General features: G+C 44.4%; 1 protein-coding gene across 1 annotated transcript; it reads left to right on the plus strand.

The window, feature by feature from the left end:
- The first annotated feature begins 1785 nt into the window (after positions 1–1785).
- Positions 1786–21075, plus strand: TULP3 (TUB like protein 3). Its single transcript, XM_044278003.1, has 11 exons — positions 1786–1898; positions 4077–4128; positions 4379–4547; positions 8703–9086; positions 12100–12203; positions 12281–12478; positions 16604–16716; positions 17469–17583; positions 17672–17770; positions 19628–19799; positions 19882–21075. The coding sequence occupies exons 1-11, from the start codon at positions 1864–1866 to the stop codon at positions 20013–20015; spliced, it is 1575 nt and encodes a 524-aa protein (XP_044133938.1). The 5' UTR covers positions 1786–1863; the 3' UTR covers positions 20016–21075.
- Positions 21076–22718: the final 1643 nt, after the last annotated feature.

The raw sequence follows: 22718 nt of genomic DNA on the forward strand, positions 1-22718 counted from the left end.
TCACCCCCTCAGGGTTGAACAAAACCTCTCACATAGTGAGAGGTTTTGTCTGGCAAGGCAGGTATTTTCCTCCCAGCATGTGCTGCTGGACTGATTTACAGCCAGGATTTTAAGTGGCGGTCCGGGTTTTGGCAGCACCTGGCTGTCCTTAAATAGGCAGCTGGGCTCAGAAGCGAGGTCTCTGTGTTGGGATCTGGGAGCCTTGTGTCTGGATGAAGGCTTGCTACCTGTTTGGCGTGAAAACAGGTTGGTGCTGCTATGGTCAAGGACTCTTTGAGGCAGAATTGCCGCATGGTCTGAATTAATACCACCACCGCAAGGTGACTTTTTGTTTGATTATGACTGCTTGTTTTGTCACTTGCCTAAAGGGTGAATAAAACTCTGAACTGTTTGATCCAAAGAACTTGTTGTTGCCTCTATACTGCGTCCGCTAATCCTGTCTACCAGAGCGAAACCCCACAATATATACATGTCATGTACCAGGGTCTCTATATTACACATACACATGTCATGTACCAGGTGCTGCATATTACACAAACACGTAATTTACCTGGGTCTCTATATTATACATATAGACATACGTGTCATGTATCAGGGTCTCTATATTACACATACATTAAATGTATCAGGGAATCTGTATTACACATACACGTCATATATCGAGGTCTCTATATTACACATATACATGTAATGTATCAGGGGCTGTATATGCACATACACTTCATGTACCGGGGTCTCTATATCATGTGTCATGTATCAGAGGTTCTGTATTACACATGTCATGTATCAGGGGCTCTATATTACACATACACATGTATCAGGTCTCTGTATTACAAATCATGTATCAGGTCTCCATATTACACATATACATGTATATCAGGGGCTCTATATTACATGTCTGTATCAGGTCTCTGTATTACACATATACATATATCGGGTCTCCATATTAAACCTATATATGTATCAGGGGCTCTATATTACACATATACATGTATCAGGGCTCTGTATTGCACATATACATGTATCAGGGCTCTATGTTATATGTAATGTATCATGTCTCTATATTACACATGTACATGTATCAGGGGCTCTATATTACACATATACATGTATCAGGGGCCCTATATTACATGTCATGTATCAGGGCTCTGTATTGCACATATACATGTATCAGGGCTCTATATTATATGTAATGTATCATGTCTCTATATTACACATGTACATGTATCAGGGGCTCTATTACATGTAATGTATCAGGGCTCTATATTACATGTAACGTATAAGGTCTCTATATTACATGTAATGTATCAGGTCTGTATTGCACATATACATGCATCGGGTCTCTATTACATCTCATGCATCAGGGCTCTATATTACACGTCTGTATCAGGGGCTCTATATTACATGTCTGGATCAGGGGCTCTATATTACATGTCTGGATCAGGGGCTCTATATTACATGTCTGGATCAGGGGCTCTATATTACATGTCTGTATCAGGGGCTCTATATTACATATCTGTATCAGGGCTCTATATTACATGTCTGTATCAGGGGCTCTATATTACATGTCTGTATCAGGGCTCTATACACATACACGTGTCATGTACTAGGGTTTCTATTACATACAGATAAAGTTTGGCATGTTCAACCACAAAAACTTTTGTGTCTCCCCCAGTGTTACTTAGCCCCGCCCCTCATTCCACACCATGGGCTCCACCCCCAGGACGCTCGGTTGTTCACACAGCCAATGCTGTAAGACTGCTGACCAATTAGAAGGCAGGACACTGCCGGGTGTGGTTGTTAGGAGCAGGCTGGTTGCTAAGGGACTGGACTCGGGATTCTAACGGGGAAAGAAGCTGCGAAATGGACTCCAGTGGAGACTGGGCAACCGGAGCCAGGTACAGCGGCGATAGGGGACTTCTGTCAACTTCTTCTCATCACCCTGCTCTAATACACAGACCCCATCATCATCACCTCACCCTGCTCTAATACACAGACCCCCATCATCATCACCTCACCCTGCTCTAATACCCAGACCCCCATCATCATCATCACCTCACCCTGCTCTAATACACAGACCCCCATCATCATCACCTCACCCTGCTCTAATACACAGACCCCCATCATCACCACCTCACCCTGCTCTAATACACAGACCCCCATCATCATCACCTCACCCTGCTCTAATACACAGACCCCCATCATCATCATCACCTCACCCTGCTCTAATACACAGACCCCCATCATCATCACCTCACCCTGCTCTAATACACAGACCCCCATCATCACCTCACCCTGCTCTAATACACAGACCATCATCATCACCTCACCCTGCTCTAATACACAGACCCCCATCATCATCACCTCACCCTGCCCTCATACACAAACCCAATCATCATCACCTCACCCTGCTCTAATACACAAACCCAATCATCATCACCTCACCCTGCTCTAATACACAGACCCCCATCATCACCTTACCCCGCTCTAATACACAGACCCCCACCATCATCATCACCTCACCCTGCTCTAATACACAGACCCCCACCATCATCATCACCTCACCCTGCTCTAATACACAGACCCCCATCATCATCATCACCTCACCCTGCTCTAATACACAGACCCCCATCATCACCTCACCCTGCTCTAATACACAGACCCCCATCATCATCACCTCACCCTGCTCTAATACACAGACCCCCATCATCATCACCTCACCCTGCTCTAATACACAGACCCCCATCATCATCATCATCACCTCACCCTGCTCTAATACACAGACCCCCATCATCATCACCACCTCACCCTGCTCTAATACACAGACTCCCATCATCATCATCATCACCTCACCCTGCTCTAATACACAGACTCCCATCATCATCATCATCACCTCACCCTGCTCTAATACACAGACCCCCATCATCACCTTACCCAGCTCTAATACACAGACCCCCACCATCATCATCACCTCACCCCGCTCTAATACACAGACCCCCATCATCATCATCACCTCACCCTGCTCTAATACACAGACCCCCATCATCATCACCACCTCACCCTGCTCTAATACACAGACTCCCATCATCATCATCACCTCACCCTGCTCTAATACACAGACCCCCATCATCATCACCACCTCACCCTGCTCTAATACACAGACTCCCATCATCATCACCTCACCCTGCTCTAATACACAGACCCCATCATCATCATCACCTCACCCTGCTCTAATACACAGACCCCCATCATCATCATACCCTCACCCTGCTCTAATACACAGACCCCCATCATCATCACCACCTCACCCTGCTCTAATACACAGACCCCCATCATCATCATCACCTCACCCTGCTCTAATACACAGACCCCCATCATCATCATCATCACCTCACCCTGCTCTAATACACAGACCCCCATCATCACCTTACCCAGCTCTAATACACAGACCCCCACCATCATCATCACCTCACCCCGCTCTAATACACAGACCCCCATCATCATCATCACCTCACCCTGCTCTAATACACAGACCCCCATCATCATCACCACCTCACCCTGCTCTAATACACAGACTCCCATCATCATCATCATCACCTCACCCTGCTCTAATACACAGACCCCCATCATCATCACCACCTCACCCTGCTCTAATACACAGACTCCCATCATCATCACCTCACCCTGCTCTAATACACAGACCCCATCATCATCATCACCTCACCCTGCTCTAATACACAGACCCCCATCATCATCATCATCATCATCATACCCTCACCCTGCTCTAATACACAGACCCCCATCATCATCATCATCATACCCTGCTCTAATACACAGACCCCCATCATCATCATACCCTCACCCTGCTCTAATACACAGACCCCCATCATCATCATACCCTCACCCTGCTCTAATACACAGACCCCCATCATCATCACCTCACCCTTCTCTAATACACAGACCCCCATCATCATCATCATCACCTCACCTCACCCTGCTCTAATACACAGACCCCCATCATCATCACCTCACCTCACCCTGCTCTAATACACAGACGTTACTATGTTTGTTTCCAGTATTCTGGATGATGAGAATGCCAGGCTCCGCCAGCTCAAGCTGCACAACCAGGTATGGGTGCTGGGGTGGTGCGGGGTGTGATAAATCTCCATCTGATTGCGGTATATTTTGTCCACTTCCGTTTCCTTATCTCTGTTCTGGCGAGCAGCGTGTCTGGTGCCCGAGGAAGGGTTTTCATTTGTCATTTCTTACGATTAGATCTAGAACTGTGATAATCTCATACAATTTCTTCTGCCAGAAATTAACCCTGTGCGAGCAGGTCTCTGTCCTCCATAATATAGACAATGTTTATTGTGTGTAGCGGGCGCTTCTGGAGCAGAAACAGAGGAGGAAGAGGCAGGAGGCCCACATGGTACAGCCAAATCAAGAGTCCAGAGGACGGCGTGGAAGAGCCAAGAAGAGCGAGGAGCAAGCCCCCCTAATGCAGTGTCAGACCCCCCGATCTGCGCCCTCGGATGTCGTTTTACATGGTGAGACACATTAAGTCCTTTAGCTGAAGTATTGGGTCTACTTTGACGGTGATAGGGTAGATAACACACAAGTAGGAGACTCTAAAATCACCTCACATATGTCTGCCTACCTACTCAACTCATGAGGCTACAACTCCCAGCATGTCCTTAGATCTCTGGACTTTCATGCACCTCTCTCTCAGCAACTTAAGGGGGTTGTGCCAAGATTTAAACTGTGCATAGGTGATAATTGTCTGACAAGGGGGCACCGACTTCTAGGACCAACAGTGATAATGAGAATGGGGGTCCTGCCCCCCCAATAGGAATGGAGCTGCTGTCGATGGCAACGGCTTAGGAATGGAGCAGCCGCCATCAGCTTAACTTACAGCTGACAGCGTAACTTACAGCTGACACTCTGCAGCAACATTCGAAATCGGTGCTGGCTTGGATCTCCGCTGTTTAACCCCTTAGATGCTGCAGTGAGTCACCACCTGTGGAATCCATGGGGTTAATAGAGGGAGGGGGCCTCCCTCTCTCCTCCATCGGGCCACTGCCCTGCAGGGCTTATTTTTTGCGGGACAAGTTGTACTTTCTAATGGCACCATTTACGGTTGCATACCATGTGGTAGGAAGCGGAAAAGAAATTCCAAATGGGGTAGAATTGGGGAAAAACGCAATTCTGATACATATACAGCGGAGTTCCTTAAGGGTTAAATAAAAATAAAATAAATAAAAATTCCCCATATCCGTTAATTTATGAGTGATTTAAAAAATTAAATTAACCACACACAATTGGTATCGCCGTGTCCGTAATGACCGGAAAAAAAAAAAACTATGGTGGCATTGCTGGGTTTTTTCACCTCACCTCCCAAAATAAAAAGTGTATTCCAAAATGATTTCAATAAAAACTACATCCCGTCCTGCAAAAAACAAGCCCTCACGCAGCTACATCGGTGAAAAAATTAAAATGTTATGGATGTTAGTATATGGCGAAGCAAAATATAATTTATTTTTAATACAAAAGTAATTTTATGCTGAAAAGCTAGCAAAGCATAAAACAACAATATAAATTTGGAATCGCTATAACCGTATAAACCCACAGAGTAAAATTATGATATCATATTTACCGCATGAGAAACCCCATAAAAAAACACTGAGAGAATCCTGATGCAGCTCCTTCTCTTCTGAACACTTCCGTGTCCCCAAACAGCAGTTTACGACGACACATGGGGTGTTGCTGTATTCAGTAGAAAATGTATAACAAATTGTGGGGTGCATTTTCTCCTGTTGTGCCTTGTGAAAATGAAACATTTGTGTCTGAAGCAACATTTTATTGGAACTAAAATGTAATTTTATCATTTTCACAGCCAGGTGTTTTTTCTATGAAACGTTTGTTGGGTCAAACCATTCACTTCACCACGAGATATATTCCTTAAAGGGTGTATTTTCAAAATGGGGTCACTTTTTGGGTTTCCTTTCAAGCGTTACCCCAGGGTCTCTTCAAATGTGACATGGCACCCAAAAACCATTCCAGCAAAATCTGCCCTCCAAAAAACAATATTGCGCTCCTTTCCTCCTACGCCCTGCCGTGTACCGATGAAGAGATTCACAACCACATATGGGGTGTTTCTGTAAACTGCAGAGTCAGGGTTATAAATACTGAGGTTTGTTTTTCCGTTAACCCTTGCTGTGCTACAGAAAAATGGATTTAAATGGAAAATCTGCACAAAAAATGAAATTTTAAAATGTCACCTCCATTTTGCTTTAATCCCCGTGGAACACCTAACTTGAGGGGTGTAGTTCTTAACATGCGGTCATTTTTGAGTGGTTTCTACTATGTAAGCCCCTTAAAGTCACTTCAGAACTGAATTGGTCCTTAAAAACACGGTTTTAAAAATTTGAAAAATTGATTCCCAAATTTTAAACCTTCGAACATCCTAAAAAAAATGAAATTTGCAAAATGATGCCAACATAAAGTAGACATATGGGGTATGTTAATTAATAACTATTTTGCAAGGACTCACTATTTGTTTTGAAATCAAAGAAATTTAAATATAGAAATTTATTTATTTTTTTTACATAAAGTTAAAACATATCAACTAGGGCTGCAGCTATCGGCTATTTTTGTAATAGAGTATTCTGTCGATTAATCCAATGATTAATCAAGTACTTAAGTACAAGTAATAACAAACCCCCCTCCCCCGTGCCATCAGGCCCGCCCTTCAGTGCTATCAGGCTGCCTTCCCCCAGTGCCACAATCTTCCCCTCCTAGCCATGTCCCCAGCGCCAGTGAAATAAAATACCTCTCCTGTAGGGTTGCAGCTCCACAGGTTGTCCATCTATAATGCGCGCTTACGTGCACTGTGTCCTGACGATGTGTCAGGAGGACATTGCATCGCAGTGCAGGCCGGGGGGTGACCACGGAGCGGTGAGTTATAGCAAGCGCTTCACTCACGCTCTGTGGTCACATTGAGGATTTTTTTGTGTCCAGTTACTCGATTCAATTGAGTAATCGTTTCAGCCCTAATATCAACTCAAATTCACTACTAAGGCTAGTTTCACACTAGCGTTCGGCTGTCCGCTCGTGAGCTCCGTTTGAAGGAGCTCACTTGCGGACCCGAACGCTTCCGTCCAGCCCTGATGCAGTCTGAATGGATGCGGATCCGCTCAGAATGCATCAGTCTGGCAGCGTTCAGCCTCCGCTCCGCTCAGCAGGCGGACACCTGAACGCTGCTTGCAGCGTTCGGGTGTCCGCCTGGCCATGCGGAGGCGTGCGGATCTGTCCAGACTTACAATGTACAGAACGGATCCGATCGAACGCTAGTGTGTCACGAGAAAACAATCTTAGATTCACTTGGATCAGTTCCCAGATAAAGTGACACATGTCAGATTTGAAAAATGGGGCTCCGGCATCTGATCCAGACTGGTTTTTGCTTGAAGGGGTCAATATTGGACATGTCACTTCTTGGACATTGCAAGTGACTTCCAGTAGATGGCAGCACACTACAGGAAGATAATGCTCGTTATAGGCATATTATTGGTGGCTGATTTCTCACCGAAATCCATACCAAAGCTAAATATGCATCCCGTGAGTGTTCACATGCACAGACAATATGCAGATGTTATATGTGTGAACATAATGGGTCCGGATCTGTTCCGCAACTTTGCGGAACAAATCTGGACCCATTCATTCTCTATGGGGCCGGAAGAGATGCGGACAGCACAGTGTGCTGTCCGCATCCGCATTTCCGGAGCGCGGCCCCGATCTTCCGGTCCGCGACTCCGGAAAAAAAAAGAACATGTCCTACAAGAATAGGCAGTTCTATGGGGGTGCCGGCCGGGTGTATTGCGGATCCGCAATACACTACGGACGTGTGAATGGACCCTAAGTGATTAGAAAATAAAAAAAAAACGCTCTAACTAACTAAAAGAATAAAAGTTTTTTTATTTTGTACATTTTTCTATTTTTTTTTATTATTAAATAGAATTTAAAACAATCTTCACATAATTCATATCATCCCATTGCTTTATTCCGCATACAGCAAAAAAAAAAGTGCCAGAGTTGATGCTGTTTTTTCTTTTTCTCTTTGCTGTTCATCCCATTAAAAAATAAAAAATAAAAATAGAAAAAGTCATAAACAGCCCAAAATAATGGTACCAATGAAAACATCATGCCTTTCTGCGAAGAACAAGCCTCGTACAGTTCCATAGCTGGAAGCGTTATTTGTTTCTGTGCAGCAACACAGAAACAAATTAATTCTTAAAATAAAGAAAAAGTTGAAAAAATAAAATCTAAAATACTATATAAACTTGGCATCACTGGAATCATAACAACTCATAAAGTTAACATATTACTTAATACTGCATGGTGAACGCTGTAAAAGAAATTCTAAAAAAATAAAATAAAATTCTGCCCTTCCCCCCAAAAAAATGTATTGTTATTCTGTACATTATATGTTCCCCAAAATAGTACCCCTAAAAAAATACAAATCTTCCCACAAAAAAACAAGTCCTCATACAGCTGCTTAAGTGGAAAGAATGTTATTGCTCTCGAACGCAGTAATGGGAAAAATGAAAATAGATTTCTGCCACATGTACCAGATTTACACGTACAGCGGCTGCTTGTTCAGTATCTTCTGCTCTATACATACACTGATAACACATTGTAATCTGCAGGAATAGATGGTCCAGCTGCGTTTCTCAGTTCTGAGAGCCAGGATCTGGAATATAAAATTCATATTCTATCAGTGGGAGAAACCTGCCCTGATGACATTACATCAGACGATTCCAGGCCCAACTCCAGCGAGGTGAATGGCCGATCTGGATCAACTCAGGGAAAGCCCTCTTCTCCCTCAAAAGAATGGAAAGGCAAATCTCGAATACCTGAGACAAAACCCCAGTCGCCTTCTAGCAAAACTCAAAGCACTTTAAAAGAAGTAAAGACCTATACTGCTCCCCCCACCGAATCTATAACCAAGCCTGGCTCTGAAGAGGACGAAGAGGCCCCTACAAAGCGAGATGTGTCCAAACGTGACCTTCAAGAAATGCTGCAGGAGAGGGGTCAGTGTTCTTGCACATGCACGTTACTAAATATGATAGAAGTATTGATTATAATATACTTTAAGGCCTCTTTCACACGGGCATCGCGTGTGAGGGCCGGATAGGATGTGGGTGCGTTGCGGGAAAATGCACGATTTCTCCCCGCGAGTGCAAAGCGTTTTAATGTGTTTTGCACGCGCACTTTAACAGAAGTTTGGGTTTGGGTTAGGTGTTCTGTAGATTTTATTATTTTCCCTTATAACACTGGTTATAAGGGAAAATAATAGCATTCTTAATACAGAATGCTTAGTAAAATAGGGATGGAGGGGTTAAAATAAAAATAATTTAACTCTCCTCATCCACTTGTTCGCGCAGCCCGGCTTCTCTTCCTTCTTCTTCTTTGATGCCCAGGAGGAAAAGGACCTGTGGTGATGTCACTGCGCTCATCACATGGTCCATCACATGATCCATCACCATGGATCATCTCCTAGCATCCATGCGTGAAAATCACACCGCATCCGCACTTGCTTACAGATGCTTGCGATTTTCACGCAGCCCCATTCACTTATATGGGGCCTGAGTTGCGTGAAAAACGCACAATATAGAGCATGCTGCGATTTTCACGCAACGCACAAGTGATGCGTGAAATTCACCGCTCATGTGCACAACCCTATAGAAATGAATAGGTCCGGATTCAGTGCGGGTGCAATGCGTTCACCCGCTCGGAAATCTCACCCGTGTTAAAGAGGCCTAACATTACTTACACTGTACTGATCCTGAGTTACATCCTGTATTATACTCCAGAGCTGCACTCATTATTCTGCTGGTGGAGTCACTGTGTACAGACATTACTTATCCTGTACTGATCCTGAGTTACATCCTGTATTATACTCCAGAGCTGTACTCACTATTCTGCTGGTGGAGTCACTGTGTACATACATTACTTATCCTGTACTAATCCTGAGTTACATCGTGTATTATACTCCAGAGCTGTACTCACTATTCTGCTGGTGGAGTCACTGTGTACATACATTACTTATCCTGTACTGATCCTGAGTTACATCGTGTATTATACTCCAGAGCTGTACTCACTATTCTGCTGGTGGAGTCACTGTGTACATACATTACTTATCCTGTACTAATCCTGAGTTACATCGTGTATTATACTCCAGAGCTGTACTCACTATTCTGCTGGTGGAGTCACTGTGTACATACATTACTTATCCTGTACTAATCCTGAGTTACATCGTGTATTATACTCCAGAGCTGCACTCACTATTCTGCTGGTGGAGTCACTGTGTACATATATTACTTATCCTGTACTGATCCTGAGTTACATCCTGTATTATACTCCAGAGCTGCACTCACTATTCTGCTGGTGGAGTCACTGTGTACATGCATTACTTATCCTGTACTGATCCTGAGTTACATTCTGTATTATACTCCAGAGCTGCACTCACTATTCTGCTGGTGGAGTCACTGTGTACATACATTACTTATCCTGTACTAATCCTGAGTTACATCGTGTATTATACTCCAGAGCTGTACTCACTATTCTGCTGGTGGAGTCACTGTGTACATACATTACTTATCCTGTACTGATCCTGAGTTACATCGTGTATTATACTCCAGAGCTGTACTCACTATTCTGCTGGTGGAGTCACTGTGTACATACATTACTTATCCTGTACTAATCCTGAGTTACATCGTGTATTATACTCCAGAGCTGTACTCACTATTCTGCTGGTGGAGTCACTGTGTACATACATTACTTATCCTGTACTAATCCTGAGTTACATCGTGTATTATACTCCAGAGCTGCACTCACTATTCTGCTGGTGGAGTCACTGTGTACATATATTACTTATCCTGTACTGATCCTGAGTTACATCCTGTATTATACTCCAGAGCTGCACTCACTATTCTGCTGGTGGAGTCACTGTGCACATACATTACTTATCCTGTACTGATCCTGAGTTACATTCTGTATTATACTCCAGAGCTGCACTCACTATTCTGCTGGTGGAGTCACTGTGTACATACATTACTTATCCTGTACTGATCCTGAGTTACATTCTGTATTATACTACAGAGCTGCACTCACTATTCTGCTGGTGCAGTCACTGTGTACATACATTACTTATCCTGTACTGATCCTGAGTTACATTCTGTATTATACTCCGGAGCTGTACTCACTATTCTGCTGGTGGAGTCACTGTGTACATACATTACTGATCCTGAGTTACATCCTGTATTATACTCCAGAGCTGTAGTCACTATTCTGCTGGTGCAGTCACTGTGTACATACATTACTTATCCTGTACTGATCCTGAGTTACATCCTGTATTATACCCCAGAGCTGCACTCACTATTCTGCTGGTGCAGTCACTGTGTACATACATTACTTATCCTGTACTGATCCTGAGTTACATTCTGTATTATACTCCGGAGCTGTACTCACTATTCTGCTGGTGGAGTCACTGTGTACATACATTACTTATCCTGTACTGATCCTGAGTTATATCCTGTATTATACTCCAGAGCTGCACTCACTATTCTGCTTGTGGAGTCACTGTGTACATACATTACTTATCCTGTACTGATCCTGAGTTACATCCTGTATTATACCCCAGAGCTGCACTCACTATTCTGCTGGTGCAGTCACTGTGTACATACATTACTTATCCTGTACTGATCCTGAGTTACATTCTGTATTATACTCCGGAGTGCCGCTCGCTATTCCACTGGTTGTTATTGGAAACAGTCAGCAAGCTTATAATTAGACACACCCCTATAATAGGTTAACTTAGGAGCAGTTCATTTTTCCACCATCAGATTTGTGTACCAACTGCAGTGTAAATAGATTATGCAAACTGCCAGAGCAAACTCTCTGCAGACACTGAACAAGCAGGGAAGCCTGGGAGAAAGTTACATGACCCTACCTCTGTAGGCCTGTGTTTTGTTAGGGAGACTGTAAGTTCTAGACGAGGGAGCAGCCATGAATGACTTGCTATATAATATTCTGACACTACAGGCATTTCAGACAGTCTTAACTTTGATGAAGAATCTTCAGACGAGGGGGAGACGGAGTCTGGGAGCACTCGGCCTGGATCTTCCTCCAGCAAAAAATCCCTTACAGTGAGTTTTGGACTGGAGTGTGGCTATTGATCAGCTGATGCCCTTGCTCCATGAACAGTTTCTTTGTGTTTAAACAGGACTCTGCCTCTGCAGACACTGCCCCAGCAGCACCATCTGGAGATCCAGTGGATGTGGGAGACCTAAAGGAGTTTGCTGTACGTTCAGCACCTCGTGGTGTCACTATAAGGTGTCGAATTAGCCGTGACAAGAAGGGGATGGACCGTGGCCTGTATCCAACCTATTACATGCACCTGGAGAGAGAGGACAACCGGAAAGTACGTAAAGTATAGTCACAAGAGTAAAGGGAGTCCGTCAGCAATTTTGTACATGCTGAATGCTGACAGTGCTAAGTAGGGATCGGGGAGAGCAGGACAAATATACCTTTTGTTTATTATCAGGAGTAGTGTGAATGTGAAGTTTTATTTTGCCCCGAAAAAAAAAATATATGAAAACCCACAAATAATGCTCTAGACCAGGGATGCTCAACCTGCGGCCCTCCAGCTGTTGCAAAACTACAACTACCAGCATGCCCTAATTGCTGTAGGCTGTCCAGGCATGCTGGGAGTTGTAGTTTTGCAACAGCTGGAGGGCTGCAGGTTGAGCATCACTGCTCTAGACCAACAACTGATAAAAACAACATATAAGAGGGACATACCTAAGATAACTCGGAGACACAAAGGTACCACATAATTTTATAGCACACGTGGTGCCCGCAGGCTATTCCCTCAGCAATACCAAAAAGAAGGTCTCTGGACTAATCCTGGGGCCAGCAACAAAGAGGTAACAGCATGCAATTGAGATAATGATAAAATATACCGACCACAGTGAAGACCTGAACTGCATAATTATCATTTATCCCGTACGGTGAAGACTGTAAAAAAATGCCAGAATTACTGCATTTGCTTATTCGCCACCTAATTAAAAAAAAAAAAAAGAGATCAAAAAGTGTTATGTTCCCTAAAATGATACCAATGCAAACTACAAGTTCTCCTGCATAATTCAACCTCTTACACAGCGCCGTAGAAAGAAAAAAATAAGAAAAAAAACAAGGGGCATTTATTGTGCAAAAGTAGTAAAAAAAAAAAAAACACTATGTTTTTGGTATTGTTGTAATCATACTGACCCAGAGAATAAAGTTATGATGTTATGTATGCTGAAAAATGAACATAACATAAAAATCTCAGTGGCCGTATTGCTGTTAATCAGTAGGCTATGTGTACCCCAAAATGGCACCAATAAAAAACACAACTTGTCCAGAAAAAAATAAAAATAAAAGCCCTCATATGACTACGTCAATGGAAAAATAAAAAAGTTATATTTCTTGGAAGGCGACAATCAAAAAATGAAAAAAGTTGCTTGGTCCAGAAGAAACTCATCCTCCTTCCTAAATAGATTGCACACCAGATCATAGTACAATACAGTGGGGATCACAGATCCATCCCACATCATGTGATCATGTGATGTGTATAGTTGGTAGGGAGAAAGGCTACAACAAAATGGTGTTTCACTCCTCACATAGTCATATATTGTGGTGTATCCTGATAAATCGGACGCATATACATTGTCTCACTCCTCACATAGTCATATATTGTGGTGTATCCTGAGAAATCGGACACATATACATTGTCTCACTCCTCACATAGTCATATATTGTGGTGTATCCGGAGAAAGCGGACACATATACATTGTCTCACTCCTTACATAGTCATATATTGTGGTGTATCCGGAGAAATCGGACACATATACATTGTCTCACTCCTTACATAGTCATATATTGTGGTGTATCCGGAGAAAGCGGACACATATACATCGTGTCACTCCTCACATAGTCATATATTGTGGTGTATCCGGAGAAAGCAGACACATGTACATCGTGTCACTCCTCACATAGTCACATATTGTGGTGTATCCTGAGAAAGCAGACAGATATACATCGTCTCACTCCTCACATAGTCATATATTGTGGTGTATCCGGAGAAAGCGGACACATATACATCGTGTCACTCCTCACACAGTCATATATTGTGGTGTATCCTGAGAAAGCAGACACATATACATCGTGTCACTCCTCACATAGTCACATATTGTGGTGTATCCTGAGAAAGCAGACAGATATACATCGTCTCACTCCTCACACAGTCATATATTGTGGTGTATCCTGAGAAAGCAGACAGATATACATCGTCTCACTCCTCACACAGTCATATATTGTGGTGTATCCTGAGAAAGCAGACACATATACATCGTGTCACTCCTCACACAGTCATATATTGTGGTGTATCCTGAGAAAGCAGATACATATACATCGTCTCACTCCTCACACAGTCATATATTGTGGTGTATCCTGAGAAAGCAGACACATATACATCGTGTCACTCCTCACATAGTCATATATTGTGGTGTATCCAGAGAAAGCAGACACATGTACATCGTGTCACTCCTCAGTCATATATTGTGGTGTATCCTGAGAAAGCAGACAGATATACATCGTCTCACTCCTCACATAGTCACATATTGTGGTGTATCCGGAGAAAGCAGACACATGTACATCGTGTCACTCCTCAGTCATATATTGTGGTGTATCCTGAGAAAGCAGACACATATACATCGTGTCACTCCTCACATAGTCATATATTGTGGTGTATCCGGAGAAAGCAGATACATATACATCGTGTCACTCCTCACATAGTCATATATTGTGGTGTATCCTGAGAAAGCAGACACATGTACATCGTGTCACTCCTCACACAGTCACATATTGTGGTGTATCCTGAGAAAGCTGACACATATACATCGTGTCACTCCTCACATAGTCATATATTGTGATGTATCCGGAGAAAGCGGACATATGTACATCGTCTCACTCCTCACATAGTCATATATTGTGGTGTATCCGGAGAAAGCAGACGCATATACATCGTGTCACTCCTCACATAGTCATATATTGTGATGTATCCGGAGAAAGCAGACACATGTACATCGTCTCACTCCTCACATAGTCATATATTGTGGTGTATCCGGAGAAAGCAGACACATATACATCGTGTCACTCCTCACATAGTCATATATTGTGGTGTATCCAGAGAAAGCAGACACATGTACATCGTGTCACTCCTCAGTCACATATTGTGGTGTATCCGGAGAAAGCAGACACATATACATCGTGTCACTCCTCACACAGTCATATATTGTGGTGTATCCGGAGAAAGCGGACATATGTACATCGTGTCACTCCTCACATAGTCACATATTGTGGTGTATCCTGAGAAAGCAGACACATGTACATCGTCTCACTCCTCACATAGTCATATATTGTGGTGTATCCGGAGAAAGCAGACACATATACATCGTGTCACTCCTCACATAGTCATATATTGTGGTGTATCCAGAGAAAGCAGACACATGTACATCGTGTCACTCCTCAGTCACATATTGTGGTGTATCCGGAGAAAGCAGACACATATACATCGTGTCACTCCTCACATAGTCATATATTGTGGTGTATCCGGAGAAAGCGGACATATGTACATCGTGTCACTCCTCACATAGTCACATATTGTGGTGTATCCTGAGAAAGCAGACGCATATACATCGTCTCACTCCTCACATAGTCACATATTGTGGTGTATCCGGAGAAAGCGGACATATATACATCGTGTCACTCCTCACATAGTCACATATTGTGGTGTATCCTGAGAAAGCAGACACATATACATCGTCTCACTCCTCACACAGTCATATATTGTGGTGTATCCGGAGAAAGCTGACACATATACATATTCAAAATTAACTATTTGATGCTGGCCCCAGGAGCCCTATTTTTGGTAAGGCTGTGGGCAGGGGCGTAGCCATAGGGGAAGCGGCTGCTTTGGTGCCCAAAGCTCAGAAGGGGCCCACGCAGGAGGAGGACTAAAAGATTTTAGTGTCATTATACAATGACATTATATACAGTGATCATGTAGGAAACGGACGGAGCAGCTGCCAGGCCTCGTCTGAGAGAGTTATCTTGACTAACCACAGGAGGGGGGGGGGTTGCGAATAAGTTTCTTGGGGCGGGCCCATTCAGAAATGTGGGGCCCAGTCATTTCTATTTACGCCACGGGCTGTGGGAATAGCCAGCAGGTACCATATGTGCTATAATATTATGTGGTACCTTTGTGACACTGTGTTATTTTAGGCATGTCCTTCTTTTATGCTGCATTAAGTGTTTTTTTATCTACTTATCTAATAAAGTCATGATTTTCGTTACGGCTTGTTGGTCTGGTACGTTATCTGTGGGTTTTCTGTTAATAGACGCAGCACGAGGCGTTCACTTCAAAGGCCCTTATGTGTATAGTGATTTTATTTTTTCCTGCAAAACCAGTAAGGATTTGCCTCACCCACCTACCTCTAACTTATAGGTTTTCCTTCTTGCTGGTCGAAAGAGGAAAAGAAGCAAAACCTCCAACTACCTGATCTCCATCGACCCCACTGACATGTCTCGGGAAGGCGGCAGCTTTATAGGGAAACTCCGGTATGTACGACTGTAGGAGGTCAGATATAACCCAGGAACCAAATCCCAACCAGGGGGTGGTGGGGTTTCATGGCAATCGGGCCTGACCGCAGAGTACCTAGTAGTTTGCCTGTCAGTTTTACACTATAGGATTACTATGTATTACAAAGCATTATGTAAGCAATCAACGGATCACAGGTTCTAGTCTCCGAGGGGGGGCTCATAAAAAATGTTAAAGGGTTACTGTCATTTCAGTTTATAATTGAGCTCTGCGTTGGTAGAGTCATAGCTTTCCAATATATGAATCATTTTCGGCTGGGGAAGCAGTAAATTTCCCATTCTATATATCTATCTTCACAAGAGTTGCATAGAAGTCAGAGTGCCGGTGAGCATAGTCATCAGTTACAGAAGTGGCCATCTTCTATGTGGTGATTTGCTGGTTGCAGAGCATTCTGTTGCTGAGATTTCCTGTGATCAGCTCTTATCACCGGGGTCTACAGGAGAAATTAGGTCTAAACCAGGCATCCTCAAACTGCGTCCCTCCAGCTGTTGCAAAACTACAACTCCCAGCATGCCCTAACAGCCTACAGGTATCAGCCTACAGCAGGACATTGTGGGAGTTGTAGTTTTACAAGCAGTTTGAGAATGCCTGGTCTAAACCCTTCACCCCAACAGGATTACCTAGCGGGTCACTTAAAGCTACGTTGGTATCTTTGGTAATTGACACTTTTTTTTGTCTTATTTTTAACCCTTTCTTGTACACATTCTGGTAGATCCAACCTGATGGGGACCAAGTTCACGGTGTATGATAGCGGAGAGAATCCAGCCAAGGCTCCGGGGTTAGCGGACAGCAGTAGCGTTCGGCAAGAGCTGGCGGCGGTTTGTTACGTATGTCGTGTGCGCCCGTAGTATCCTGGTTATTGTCTGTGTAACCATTTGTTTCAGAATTTACCTCCAGTGTCCTCTCATCCAACAGGAGACCAATGTGCTGGGCTTCAAAGGGCCGAGGAAGATGTCCGTATTAATACCAGGAATGAATATCAACCATGAACGCATTCCCTTCCAGCCACAGAATGTGAGTTCTTTAACTGATTCACTGCCAGGCGTTTCAGGACAATTTTCACACTTGCTTCCGATTGCTGCTGTGGGAGAAACTAATTTGGCAGGTCTGCAGTGTCCTCAAATAGGGGGTAAATTCATTGTGCTGCTAGAGTTTATCTTTAAGGGCCAGTTGGCATGGAGTTTTTTGGAGTGTTTCTGCCTCAAAATCATCTCCAAAAAAACAGCCTACCATTCATTTCAATGGGAAGCAGCACTTGCATTGTGGGAAAAAAGAAGCAGCATGCTCTATCTTGGGGCAGAATTTTAGCAGAATCTCCCATTTAAATGAATAGGAGGCTTAAAACAAAACAGCTCCATACGTGTCCACACATTTTTTGCTCTTTTTCTGTATGGATCCGTGCCAAAAAACACAAGCTTAAAATGCAATTTGGTATTGAAGTAAACGCCCATTGTTTAAAAGAAAGAAAAAAAAAACACATCCAAAAAGTGCGGAAAAAAATTATTTGTAGATAGATTTTCAAAATCCGTCATGTAAACTTACACTTAAAGGGGTTGTCAGAGATTAGTAAAAAAAAAAAAAAAAAAAGGGGTCTGTGCCTATACCAGAAACAGCGCCACCATAGGCTGCGTAAGGTATTACAATTCTGCCCTATTCACATGAATGAGCCTAGCCACAAGGAGAAGAGTGGAGGAGTGTTTTGAAATAATGCAGACCTTCTGGACCGGCCTATATTGGACCTTACAGGGGACCTAAGCCTTTAATGAAATCACAGACGTTGCAGCGGCGGTACTTCTCAGAGCGCTCTGCATCTTCCGCTTTCATGGACTCTGCTCTGCTTATTCAGAGTATACGGGATCTTTACTCCGAATGCTGGAAAAGCCGAGCAGAGCAATGAAAGCTGGAGGTGCAGAACGCCCTGAGAAGCACCGCTGCACCTGCTGTGATTTCCGTAAAGGTTTAGGTCCCCTTTAAAGAGGACTTGTCACCTCTCCTGTCTGTATTAGACAATACTTGTATTTCCTATGTAATAATGATTTTGGAGCAACTCTATGGCCCACATTTACTAATGCGAGTGCACCTTGATTTTGAATTGCACCAAAATGTGGTACAGTTTGGTGTGTTTAGCTTTAGAGAAATGATCTGCTCTTAGTCTAAAAAGGGGCATGCCTTACCGAAAAGGTTTTGTGGCCTGATACCAAGCAATTTGTGCCACATGAATGGCCAATGAATAGTTATAGAGTCGGAGAAAAGTGTCCATCCCTGCACCACATCCATCATGATAAATCTGCTGCAGGTCTGGACGGTCTGTCTACATGGGCTGGCTGAGCAGGAAATGTTTGTTCCTGATAATTGCCTTCTTGTCAGAGGAAGTGAGAGCTGCATATATTTGCAGCAATCATCTTGTCTGTAAGGGGGAGGAGTGATCGTTACTGCGATCTCTGTCCCCTTAGAGAATCATGTTTGTCAACGCAGTACATCCCTGTAGATGTCTGGATCAGCAATGCTTTCCCCTGACAAGCATTTGCTCTTTCGTTGGGCGATCGGTGGGACTTTTACACAAGGCAATTATTGGGAGTAAGCATTCGTATAAACATTAGTAAGTCTGCCACTATGTTGTTCTATTCCTCAGTTATTGCTACTATAAACGTATACATAAAAAGTGTACGTTTATGTTGCAGGGTCCCCTTCCCACTGTTAAACTCTTGCCGCAGTTGCTGTTAACTGCAGCATCCAAGGGGTTAAATGCTCGGGATCAGAGTTAGCTCTGTTCTCGGTTGTTGCAGCAGGATTGCTGCAGTTGGTGCGGGCACACATCATGAAGGTGTTACACAACACTTGTAGAATTGCTGAGATCTCCTTGTGTTGCAGGAGTCGGAGAGTCTTCTGTCCAGGTGGCAGACCAAGAATCAGGAGAATATCATTGAGCTGCACAATAAAGCTCCAGTGTGGAACGACGACACGCAGTCCTACGTGCTGAACTTTCATGGGCGCGTGACACATGCCTCCGTCAAGAACTTCCAGATCGTACACGACAATGACCGTGAGTCTCTCACTGCCGACCCTGTCACTTGTGTCTCAGTCTCTGCTCTTGTCTGATTTGTGTCTCTTCTCTCCATTCCCAGCTGAGTACATTGTCATGCAGTTTGGCCGTGTGGCGGAGGACCTCTTCACCCTGGACTACAGCTACCCACTGTGCGCCCTGCAGGCTTTCTCTGTTGCTCTCTCTAGTTTTGACAGCAAGCTGGCATGTGAGTGAGAGGGAAGAGCCCAGCCGTGTGTATGTGCCTGCTGCCAAGCAATGCATTAAACCTGTAACGCTTTGCGTCTGAGACAGGAGGAGCCACTGTGCCTTTTCACCATCCCAAATACGCAGCAGTTCTGGAGGCTGTCCCCCTGTCTGTCTGCTACTCGTACTGTGTATGTAATCAATGTTCTGCACGTGGAAACCGCATGCAGGTTGTGGACTATGAGACTGTTCCTTACATGTAATGTACAGTACTGTGTATAGTGCCTGCTACCTTATATTAGCTTTGAGTGCAGTGCTGTGTATAGTGGCTGCTGCCTTATATTCAGCCTTTTATACAGCGTTGTGCATAATCACTGCAGCCTCATTTTAAGTGTCATGTATAGCGGCTGCTGCCTCATATTCAGCCTTGTGTACAGCGCTGTGTATAGTGGATGCTGCCTCATATTTAGCCTTGTGTACAGCGCTGTGTATAGAGGCTTCTGCCTCATATTCAGCCTTGCGTACAATGCTGTGTATAGTGGCTGCTGCCTCATATTCAGCCTTGTGTACAGTGCTGTGTATAGAGGCTGCTGCCTCATAGTCAGCCTTGTGTACAGTGCTGTGTATAGCGGCTGCTGCCTCATAGTCAGCCTTGTGTACAGTGCTGTGTATAGCGGCTGCTGCCTCATATTCAGCCTTGTGTACAGTGCTGTGTATAGCGGCTGCTGCCTCATATTCAGCCTTGTGTACAGTGCTGTGTATAGAGGCTTCTGCCTCATAGTCAGCCTTGTGTACAGTGCTGTGTATAGCGGCTGCTGCCTTTATATTCAGCCTTGTGTACAGTGCTGTGTATAGCGGCTGCTGCCTCATATTCAGCCTTGTGTACAGTGCTGTGTATAGAGGCTGCTGCCTCATATTCAGCCTTGTGTACAGTGCTGTGTATAGAGGCTGCTGCCTCATAGTCAGCCTTGTGTACAGTGCTGTGTATAGCGGTGCTGCCTCATATTCAGCCTTGTGTACAGTGCTGTGTATAGAGGCTTCTGCCTCATAGTCAGCCTTGTGTACAGTGCTGTGTATAGCGGTGCTGCCTCATATTCAGCCTTGTGTACAGTGCTGTGTATAGAGGCTGCTGCCTCATATTCAGCCTTGTGTACAACGCTGTGTATAGTGGCTGCTGCCTCATAGTCAGCCTTGTGTACAATGCTGTGTATAGTGGCTGCTGCCTCATAGTCAGCCTTGTGTACAATGCTGTGTATAGTGGCTGCTGCCTCATAGTCAGCCTTGTGTACAGTGCTGTGTATAGAGGCTGCTGCCTCATAGTCAGCCTTGTGTACAGTGCTGTGTATAGAGGCTGCTGCCTCATAGTCAGCCTTGTGTACCGCGCTGTGTATAGAGGCTGCTGCCTCATATTCAGCCTTGTGTACAATGCTGTGTATAGTGGCTGCTGCCTCATATTCAGCCTTGTGTACAGTGCTGTGTATAGCGGCTGCAGCCTCATAGTCAGCCCTGTGTATAGTGCTGTGTATAGCGGCTGCAGCCTCATAGTCAGCCTTGTGTATAGCGGCTGCTGCCTCATATTCAGCCTTGTGTACAGTGCTGTGTATAGCGGCTGCTGCCTCATATTCAGCCTTGTGTACAGCGCTGTGTATAGCGGCTACTGCCTCATATTCAGCCTTGTGCACAGTGCTGTGTATAGCAGCTGCTGCCTCATAGTCAGCCTTGTGTACTGCGCTGTGCATAGCGGCTGCAGCATTATAGTCAGCCTTGTGTACAGTGCTGTGTATAGCGGCTGCTGCCTCATATTCAGCCTTGTGTACAGTGCTGTGTATAGCGGCTGCTGCCTCATATTCAGCCTTGTGTACAGCGCTGTGTATAGCGGCTGCTGCCTCATATTCAGCCTTGTGTACAGTGCTGTGTATAGTGGCTGCTGCCTCATATTTAGCCTTGTGTACGGTGCTGTGTATAGCAGCTGCAGCCTTGTGTATAGTGGCTGCTGCCTTGTGTACAGCGTTGTGTATAGTAGCTGCATCTCTATATAATGGCCACCAGAGGGTGACTGTGACCAGATGAATTCCCTCTTTGGGTAAAATAAATACTGGAGCTGCAGGTTGTCAGGAAATGCTGGTACAGGAGGGACCACGGAACTAATTGCCTATTATTTCCCATAATCCCATGCCCAGCAACCAGTTGGATTCCAAGTCTTATGTTACAAGGGAAGGCTGGCATCTGATCACCCATTTAGGCTCTCTTAGGCCCCTTTCACACAGGCGAGTTTTCCCGCGCAGGTGCAATGTGTGAGGTGAACGCATTGCACCCGCACTGAATCCGGACCCATTCATTTCTATGGGGCTGTGCACATGAGCGGTGATTTTCACGCATCACTTGTGCGTTGCGTAAAAATCACAGCAAGCTCTATTGTGTGCGTTTTTCACGCAACGCAGGCCCCATAGAAGTGAACTGGGCTGCGTAAAAAAACGCAAGCAAGTGCGGATGCAGGTCGATTTTCACGCACTGTTGCTAGGAGACGATCGGGATGGGGACCCGATCTTTATTATTTTCCCTTATAACATGGTTATAAGGGAAAATAATAGCATTCTGAATACAGAATGCATAGTACAATAGCGCTGGAGGGGTTAAAAAAATAAATAAATAATTTAACTCCCCTTAATCCACTTGATCGCGCAGCCGGCTTCTCTTCTGTCTTGTTCTGTGAGGAATAGGACCTTTGACGTC

This window comes from Bufo gargarizans, chromosome 2 (assembly GCF_014858855.1).
Source record: "Bufo gargarizans isolate SCDJY-AF-19 chromosome 2, ASM1485885v1, whole genome shotgun sequence".
Lineage (NCBI taxonomy): Eukaryota > Metazoa > Chordata > Amphibia > Anura > Bufonidae > Bufo > Bufo gargarizans.